Source organism: Melospiza melodia, chromosome 2 (assembly GCF_035770615.1).
Source record: "Melospiza melodia melodia isolate bMelMel2 chromosome 2, bMelMel2.pri, whole genome shotgun sequence".
In the NCBI taxonomy this organism is placed as follows: domain Eukaryota; kingdom Metazoa; phylum Chordata; class Aves; order Passeriformes; family Passerellidae; genus Melospiza; species Melospiza melodia.
Window position 1 is genome coordinate 20,212,612 of NC_086195.1, and position 10,050 is coordinate 20,222,661.

The 10,050-nt window shown below is 39.5% G+C and overlaps 1 protein-coding gene across 6 annotated transcripts in view; it reads left to right on the top strand.

The window, feature by feature from the left end:
- Window positions 1-9,847, top strand: part of ARHGAP6 (Rho GTPase activating protein 6) — a 310,769-nt gene extending 300,922 nt beyond the window's left edge. For all 6 annotated transcript variants that reach the window (XM_063147746.1, XM_063147752.1, XM_063147755.1 and 3 more), the window contains exons 11-13: window positions 4,701-4,963; window positions 6,967-7,047; window positions 7,768-9,847. In XM_063147746.1, coding sequence (XP_063003816.1) covers window positions 4,701-4,963; window positions 6,967-7,047; window positions 7,768-8,456 — 1,033 coding nt within the window. In that variant the 3' untranslated portion in view covers window positions 8,457-9,847. The remainder of the gene's footprint in view (window positions 1-4,700; window positions 4,964-6,966; window positions 7,048-7,767) is intronic.
- Window positions 9,848-10,050: the final 203 nt, after the last annotated feature.

A 10,050-nucleotide genomic window follows, 5' to 3' on the forward strand; every position in this document is an offset into this window, starting at 1 on the left:
AAAAACTTCATGCAGGATTTCACTGTTGTATAACAAAAAGACATCAAATCCATATCTCACTTGTGACTACACATACCAATTGTGCATAAGTTAGTCACAAATCATTGTGGATGTAACAGGTAATTGTTAGATCCTGATTCCTTAATTGACTTTTCCTTGAAGTTTCTTACTCTTAGCCAGCATGCACACCTTCAGGAGAAAATGCAGCTTTTGTGAAAAGCTGGTCACAACTGACAAAAGGCATTTTGTAAGGAAATGTTCTGAAGCCAAACAGGAGCATATAGCTACAGTAGTACTAATTTATTGTGTTTTCAGTAATGGGTAGATGAAATATCACTGAGTTAGGAAAAAATTACTGTCATTTTTTTTCTACTTTGCTGTCATGTAAGTAATTTACTTTTAGTGTTAATGCGATATGTTTTCACTGTGGTTGCAACTTCTTGGTTAAAATATTCCAGGCAATTAGAGAGAATGTTGCTTAGTGTTATTGCTAGGAGTGTGATGCTCTTAAGAGATTAATGTATTTCACAACATGATCTCAATTTTGAGGCTACAAATGTGTTGCTTATTTTTCCTATAAGAAATGTGAGACAGCAGACTACAAGGAGATGTTTGTCTTGATTTCATAAAAATGAGCCTCCAAAATATATCTTTCTTATTGGAAATTGCCTGGTCACATACTCAAAATACAAATGTGGATCTGTGGACAAAAAACTTTATATATTCTTGAGACAGTCTTCATCAGAAAAGCTAGTTGACTGCATAAGTATAGAATCAACTTTGAGACTTTAATGTCACTTTAATTGCTTTGAAGGTCCTGTTCTGCAATTGCCCTCACATTTCTGCTCCTGCTGTCATTATAAATGCTTTCTTGGCTCTGATCTAACACAGAAAACACAATCTCTTTTCCTCCCCAGAGGAGGACAAATCACATGTTCCTCATCTTTCAGTTCTCTTAAGAGCTAAGCATTGTGAACAGTGTGTCAGGGAATTTATGGAAGTTGTTCATGATAAAGTGCTAATTACAAATGGCAGCAATTGTGAAGTGTGCTTTTGTGGGTGACTTCCCAATTTTTTGTATGTTGGCTTGATGGCAATGGAATTTGGGTTTACAGCTGTAAGATGAAGCATCTTTAAACTAACAAAAAATAAAATCTATTTCTTATGGTTATTTAATGCTTATCATGGTTAGTAGTCCTTTCAGAGTAAATAAGTTGCAAAGTTACAGCAGTTTTGGATGTTTTTGGAGTATGATAATGAGTTTCAATCCATCCTGATCTGTGACACAAAATGAAGCCATACAACAGGTCATGCAGTATGTGTAAATACAGTTTTTAAAGCTGCAGAGGCTCCCTGAAACATTGAGTCCTTTACCCTGTTACAGCAGCAACCTCATCACGATCCCACAGTAATCTGCCTTGTTGGTAGCACCTGTGTTACTCAAATATGTGTGGAAATTAGTACTGTGTGCTGCCAAGCCATATCACTCCAGATGATTTGCCTCTTGAAGGTGTAATTGTTTTCCCACTCAGAAGCTTTAAGTTATAACAGAAAAGGGTTTCTGCCAGAAACAGAAAGGGATTTCCTATTTTGATAACCTTGATGCTAGTAGAAAAGTAAGAATATCCTCAGTAGAAGCAGTTATTGTGATTAACACATTTCCAGTTCACCCATGCAGCTGGACTCTGGTGGACAATATCAATTCATAGAAAGATGCCTGTTGTTTTGGAATCTGAAATTGTATTTTTAAATTCATGTGGCATAGGTTTCTTCTGCTGCTTTCAAATCTTTCCATTACTACTTAGCCACTTTTAAAATCTTTTCCTTAACATACTTCATAGTCCCTGAAAAATACTTTACCTGCCTTCCCATTCCTCACATTTGATTGCAAATAATCATCTATTATTCCTTGTGGGGACAATTATCTACCCTTCCTCATATATTGCATATTGAGGAGTGGGTATCTTACACAGTATTTATGTTTGCCTTCCAATTTAATTGCTCCCTGGTGAGTGGGTAGAGAATCTCACTGTCCATGGGAAGAATTTTGAATTGTAGCAAACATCCATTTGCTAATGAACTCAAACAGTAAAGCAAACAGATGCAAAACTTTCATTTTAAGGGATTTGTGAGAATTCTTTCTTTATTTGCAAAGAAGCAAGCCAAAGTCTTCTTGCAAGTTGTTGTATTTTGTTTGTGAAGCAAACTTGCAAATGTATGAGTTCAATTTCCTGCTTTTAAGTATTTAATCCATTTTGATGGTCTCTTATAGTAAGATTGACAGAGTCCACTGCAGTTCCTTTGATTTTTAAAGCTATTTTGCCTGAACAAATTTTAAAGTGATATTATATATGTATATAAAAAATAGTATGGACTTACCAGCCAAAACTATAAATCAGTTTAGAAACTTGAATGTTTGAACCTTTCCAAAGACTTGAAAGTTTCCATTCAGGTAAATTTTTAGCAGGAGCTCTGTCTTGAGAAGAGGTAGACTATAACAGATCATTCAAGGTAAGACATGAAATCAGTGTGTCACAAAACTCAAGTTTATGTTCCCACATTCTTTCATTTCCATTTCCCTTATTCCTTGTGTTACCTTGCCATGGCTAAGTGCTATTTTACCTTTGTCTTTACCCTGTGCAGCAGAGTTTTGATGGTTTTGATGCTGCAAAGACTTACATGCAATAAACCTTCCAGTTTGGATGACATTCAATCTAGAAGGCTGGAAAAAAGGGCATTTGGTCATAGGAAACTTGCAGATAGCAACATTTCTCCCCTTTTCTAAGTTCTTCTAGTTTCTTCTCCCTTTTTTTAAGTTCTTCTAAGTCCTTCTAGTTCTTCTGAAAATCCCAAGACATTGCTTAAATCTCATATCACTGCACGAGGGTTTTTAGGACTTAGGAGGACAGAAAGAAAGAAGCAAGTCACAAAAAACAAGAAAAAAGTTTTTTGATTGAATTGTACATACTTACAAAACTATAGTTCCTCAATGTGTGTCTGCTTATAGATTAATTTACATTGGATTTATGTTCAGATAAGAAATTTAGTTGAGAAGTTACATACTTGAGACTTTTTTTTTAATGATTCCCCAGCATTACCATGCTTCTCTGGGAAGCTTGTGACAGAGCAACTTTGCCAAATGGCAGCTCTGCTTTTTGGGCTTGCCTGAGTTTAACTCCAGTGATGGTTTTGTCACTGAGAGTTACTGAGGAGTAACATTATTTAATTAGTTACCAGCACATTATGATTGCTTTCATACTGGAAAAGAAAAAAGGAATATTGAATAACATAGTAATTATGCTGCTGATTGTATATATTTTATTTTTTGGGGCATGGGATATGTAAATCAGCCAGGGAAAAAACCAACAGCTTGAAAGTGGTATTAAGTTTTGTCATTATTTTTGTATTAATATTTATTGTCCTGTGGGTTTTTTTGTGTTTTCTTTATTTTCTTTCCTCAGTTTTATTTTATTTGTCTGGAAAGACAGCTACTGTTCCATAATGAGAAATGAATTTTGGCTGCTCACTACATTCAAGCTGTCTTTGGATTTGACTGTGAAAAGGACTGACCATTTTCAGGCATTTAGAGGAATGAGCCTCTGTTGTATCACATGAAATTAGAACAGATATTAATGAGAGGTTGCTTAAAGAAGTGTTTGACTCAAGCAAAAAATAAGCATTTACAAAACAGAGGTGCAGAGAAATGAAAAATGAGTAATAGAAATATGAATTAGCAAGGAACAACAGGGAAAAAAATTATGTTTATTTACAGAGTAGTTCTGCATGTTCTTTGTGGATATTCAGTGACTCACAGTCTGCCTCCTACCTGCATGGCAAACTGTGACAGTTCAAGAAATCTCCATCAATGTTCCCAGCACATTTCAAAAATTAGTTGTCTCTCTGACCTTTGGCTGTACTTAGGTGGGAGGTGTGTTTGCCTTTTCTTGGCAGAATTAAAGGCAATTCATGTTGTTGGGGGTGTGAAGGTGAAAAGGTAAAAGAAGTTGTAGAAGGTATCAGTGGAACCAGTTTTGATGCCCCAGCCATAAGTACAATAAATACATCTGTTTGTCCCTTGTAGAACATTTACCTTCTTATGTCTCTAGAAGAGGATCATTCTTGTAGTTTGACAGGCAAGCTAAGTGTTTGATTTCTCTCTGGAAAACTTCAGAATACAAAAATTTGTTTTAGCATACTGCTTAGCATCAAACTAATCTTCCCTATCACGCCTTCAGTTTTATTGTTGCCACAAGCTACATTGTCAAGGTAACATAAGGAATTTATTAACTGCTTAGTTTCCTCTGGTTTACTGTACAGTTGTGTGGGTTTTTGTTGTTTTCTTTCTTGACAACATCATCTTTTGATTTTGAGTGGCCTCTGCTGGCCACTTCATGGCAAAAGTTTTACTCATGGAAAATGCACCTCAATAAGTGTTTCTGAAGTGTTTTCGTTTCAGCAGCTGTGACCATTCTCATGTGTTTGATTTTATCTGTATGATCGTAGAATCATAGGATGGTTGGGTTGGAAGGGACCTTAAAAGTAACCTAATTCCACACCCCCTGCTGTGGGCAGGAACACCTTTCACTAGACCAGATTGTTCAGAGCCCCTTCCATCCCGGCCTTGATGCCAAACTGCACCTGTAACTGTGAACATGAAGCATTCTTTTATTAACAACAGTTTGTTCATCAAAATTTCTCAGGAGCCCTGAGATGCTGCGGTCGGAAGGTTCCTACTCCACAGGAGAAAGACATTCTTCCACAGACTCCAACAAAGCTTCCAGTGGTGATGTCTCCCCTTATGACAACAACTCCCCAGTGCTGTCCGAGCGCTCGCTGGTGGCAATGCCAGAAGAAGTTGCCCACAGCCCAGATAAGCTCTACAAGGTACCTGAGCAGTACACGCTGGTTGGACACTTGCAAACTAAGCCAAAGGAGAATTCTTCTGCATCACAGGCTGAAAAAGGTATAGTGCATCCTGCTTGTGCTCCTCCTCCTTCTCAGTGACTGATGGACACTCCTGAAATAATTGAAAAGGGCCAGATTTGTATTATCAGCAACCAGGATTTGAGGAGCAATAGCGTAAATAACCTTATAAAAAAATGACAGACCAATATAATTTTTTTTTGTGTTGAGCCCAAAGGATCTGTGCTGAGTCCTTCTCATTCACTCAGCCATCAGTCAGGCATGCTCATGGTATGGCACTTCTCAAAACTTGGAGATATTAATTAGGAAAATAGAACTGTATATGTCCAGTTTTTCAGCCTGTCTCTGATAGCCTGGCAAAGTCTAGTCCTGATCCATGGGACTGTAATACCTGCAAGGTTATGGTTCAGGCTTTGGAAAAAACTGAGATTTTAAGATTTCCAGTTGCAAAGAATGACCTCAACACCATGTCATTGGAAAACATAGCTGAGCTGCACAGCTTTACGTCTGCAACCAATTACACACTGAGCAATACTAGTGCAGGGATCCATTATTCCCATAGCTACCTGTGGAGTGCATACCTGAGTGATTTCTTTGGTAAAGAACTGTGGTTTAAATAAGCTCATCAGCACTTCAAGATGCTTTTTCTTTAAATATATATATATATATTAAAAAATTGTCATCCATTAATTTTATACTTAGTGAGCCAAACTTTGAGACCTTTCAATGCTTAGGGATGCACATAACTGTTTGGTGGTATTTTTAAAACCTCCTAATTTCAGATGCACTGCCTAGGCATTTAATTTGCTTTGGACTTAATGGGATTTAGACTATTATCTCAATTATATGCTTTATAAATGCCAACTGGAATTTATCTTCTGTATTCAAAATCTAAATCTCTGAAGAGGTTTAAGAATTTGGTCAGATTTCTATTAAGTTATGAATAGGAAATTACATTAAGTTTTATTGTATTAACCATCTTTTGGATTTTAATATGCATCACAATGATACTGGACCAGGACAAATTAGGAAGTTCCTCTACTGACTAGTGAAATCAGAAAAAGGCATTAAATTGTTTATAACCCAGCATTTCATTAAATCTTTGTCCTGTGGCTGCATTTCTGGGTAAGAGTGGCAGCTTCCTTGGGCTGATATATCATGCCTTATGGTGACCCCTGGGGCTGCCTGAGGGAGCTTTGCCAGAAACCACCTTTTGTGGAGCAATTTCCCCTGTTCTTGTGCAATTTCTCTGACTGCAGTAAGGCAGAGGACTTAAGAACTCAGCAAACTCAGGCACCCTGCCCATACAGAGCTCACTGAATCCATTGCAGGGTCTGTTCTTGAAACAAGTAGCTGTGAGCAAATACATAGAATCATAAAATGTCAGGGGGTTGGAATGGACCCTAAAGTTCATCAGTTCCAACCCCCCCTACCATGGGCAGGGACACCTCCCATTAGGGGGTCAGATTGCTCAAAGCCTTAACCAGCCTGGCCTTGGACACTGCCAGGCTTGGGGCATCCAAAGCCTTCCTAGGCAACCTTTTCCAGTGCCTCACCACCCTCACAGTAAAAAAATTCTTCCTAGTATCTAACCTGAATTTCCCCACTCTCAATTTGCACCCATTACGCCTTGCCCTGTCACTGGTTCTTGATGGAGAGTCCCTTATTGGCTTCCCTGTTGACCCTGTTCAGATACTGGAAGGCTGTTACAAGGTCTCCATACTATTTTCTCTTCTCCAGGCTGAACAGCCCCAATTTTCTCAGCCTGTGTTTGTACACAAGGTACTCCAGTCCTCTTACCAGCTTTATAGCTCTCCTCTGGATTTTTTCCTGCACTTCCATGTCCTTATGTTGGGGTCACCAGAACTGTACACAGTACTCCAGGTGGGGTCTCACATATGAGGTGCTTGTGTTAGGTACACAGTGAAGGTGCCACTGGATGTTAATGACTCTGATGCATAAAGTGTTCTACTTGTGTATTTCTAAATAATGTCTTGAAGATGATTGATTAATCATCTTTTCCCTGCTCTTACTGCTGTTCAGATGTTTCTGAAGATCATTTTGATATCTGGGGCACTTGGCATTCAACGCTGAAAAGTGGCTGCAAAGATCCAGTAATCACAGGTCAGTAATTTCTCAATTTTAAAGCCCAAATCTAACAAAGAAAAAAACAATTTCTTGTTGTCAGGAAATCACAGTGAAACCAGCAGAATTCACATTGTCCAGAGCTGGACTTCAAAAAGGTGACTCTAAAGTAGAATACAGAGGAACACAGTGGTTATACTTCTCTGTATTCAGTGAAATTCAGAAAACAGCAACATTTCAAACTGTTAAATATAATTTTAAAAGTTATTTTAAAATTGCTTCAAGAAATAGTTTTAAATTAAATTATTATGATTCTATGAATCATAGAACTATAAAGTGATAAGGGTTGGAAGGGACTTTAAAGATTATCTAATCTTAACCCCCCTCCCCTGAACAGGGACACTTCCAACTAAACTGGTTTGTTCAAGGCCTTACCCAGCCTGACCTTAAACACTGGTTGGATGCATCCCCAGCATCTCCAAGAAACCTGTTCCAGTGTTTAACCACCTTGATAGTAAAAATTTCTTCCTCATATCTAACCTGAATTTCCCCTCTTTCAATTTCCACCCATTACTCCTTGTGCTATCACTACAGTTCCTGTTTTCCCTGTCAGCCCCCTCCAGATACTGAAAGGTGCTATGAGGTTTCTGGGCAATCTTCTCCTCTACCGTGTAGTCCAAGGAAAAAGCAGTAGTAGCTTGTTAAATGCCCCAGGAACGGCTCTGCAGGCTCATGTTGTGTTTCTGTCCCCACGCCCAGGTTCTTACGGGAACATTTACGAGAGCAGCTCGCTGCGGCCCGGACAGTGCTCCCTGTCCCAGGGGAACCTGGCCACGTGCTCCCCTCGCTGGCAGGGCAGCTCCTCGGACCTGGCCGGCGGCCGGCAGGCGATGCGGAGGAGCCAGACCACGGCCGCCATTGCCGAGTGCCAGCTCCATCCCGCGGCGTCCCGCCCGTGCACTGACGCCCACAGGGACGGCGGCTGCAGGAGCTCAGGGCTGTCCCACTCCCGCTCGGAGCAGCGCTTGACTTTGAGCAGCGTGGAGGACCTGAGCGAGCGCGACTCGAGCGCGGGCTGTTTGCAAAGCACGGCCAAGCCCTCCTACAGGAAAGAGCGGCCGCCGCCCCCTTACCCAGGCCCAGCAAAAACCAGCTCGAGTGTTTCCTCAACGCTGCACTCTTTGTGGAGACTTCAACGCCCAGAAAAGAGTTCGGGGCCGAGAGCAGCTGGAGGCCCGCCAGGCAGAGCCCCTGAGCAGGCCACGTCCAGGCAGGAGCAGCCGGCCCCGCGCACGCCAGCGGGTCGCAGCTGTCCCACAGCGCCTCACAGCCAGAACAGTACAAGTGCTGCAGAGGCGGACTGGAATGAGTGGCAAAGGGAGAGGTGGCAGATCTGGGAGCTGTTATCAGCTGATAACCCTGATGCCCTCCCAGAAACCCTTGTATGATCTGACTCTGTGGAACTGCCGCTTTTACCCGTGCCTCCGTCTCATAGGAAAACAACGGTGACATTGGAAAATGGGGGAGGCTGTTTGTTTTATACCAACTCAATTGCATATACTTTTTAAAAACTTTGTTCACTTTAATTTCTCAACAGCACTGTCAAGCAGTTAATTTGCAACTACAGCATGTGCCTGTTTTTCAGCAAGCTTTTGAGAAAAAGCAAGGTGAAAACTTAAGTGTAATAACTCTGTATTCATATGCTGTGTATAAGAAAACTGTTGCTTTGATGTTGCTAAAAATGTATTTATATATCTGCAGTTTTGATGATTGTATATTCTGTAATGGGTATTGTATGATAATCATGTTATGTTTTCATATACAGATGTCAATCAATCGTGACTGCTTTTTTAAAAAATCACTGCACTTACATTACCATGATATGCATTGGAATTCTATAGAAAGTGCACAAGCTGGTTTCTGTGCTTATATATATATATTATATTAAAAAAAAAAGCTGTTAAGGGGTAAAGTTGTACTTCTTTTCACTGCCTTTTGAAAAACACTAAAATAAAGTGGAACATGAAAAGCCATATATTTTATAAGGGTAGTAGTGAGCTTAGAGGGGGAAATACAAAATATTTTTTTCTTCTACATGTATTTGCAAAAAACTTTAAAATTTGATACAAGATTATAAAAGTATTTTTTTAGGTTCTGATAGGAAGCAGCTCAGAGAATCTAAGAACAACATTGTGCCTTAACCAATGAACTATGTAGTGCAAAGTCTGCCCTCCCATTCCAAAGGAAAACCAATGTTATATATGCAGGATATAATATATATATTTATAAATGTGTGGTTTTATGTATTGTTTTAAAACAATAAACTGGAATCCAAATTTTAGAAAACCAAACCTAATAAATTGAGATGTGTAACACTGAGAAAGAATATGGCTTTTCCTTTGAAATATCAAAGCTCCAGTATTAAGAAAGCTAGAGAAAAGCAAAAAATGCAGACAGACACATGAAAGGGAGTGAAGTAGAGTTTCAGGAAAGAACGTGACATTTGGAGAAGCTCACAACTGTGTTTCCATGAAATTTGTGCCAAAGTCGGGGTCAGTCCCGCTGCCTCGGTAGCTGTGTTAAATGTTGTGTTGTGTTAAATGTTGCTGTTCTGTTCACGTTGTTTTTCAGCTGCAGAGCCGCCTGTGGGCAGCGGGTGGCAATGTACTCCAGCGTTCCAGAGAAATTCCTTCTTGGCACGCCACAAGGGAAAGTGTATCATAGCAAAATAATTTCATTAAACATATTAGGCTTAATTTTAATGAAGTTGAAGACTTACTCAGTGATGTTGTCTATCTTGTATCATACTGATGGAATAAAAAGCTGAGTAAAACAATGAGCATATTTTTTGCTCCCTTTTTTTTGAAGGTTTAAGGATATTGATGTGTTTTTATTGCATTCTTAAGTGTCTGTATAAAAAAACATCTAAGAGGAGCTTATGGGCCACCTTCAAATGCAACTTAAATATACAAGATTCAAGGTTTTACTTTGGTTTGAGGCTTAAAATCCATCATATAAAAGAGTCCTTCCCTTCAGATCTCC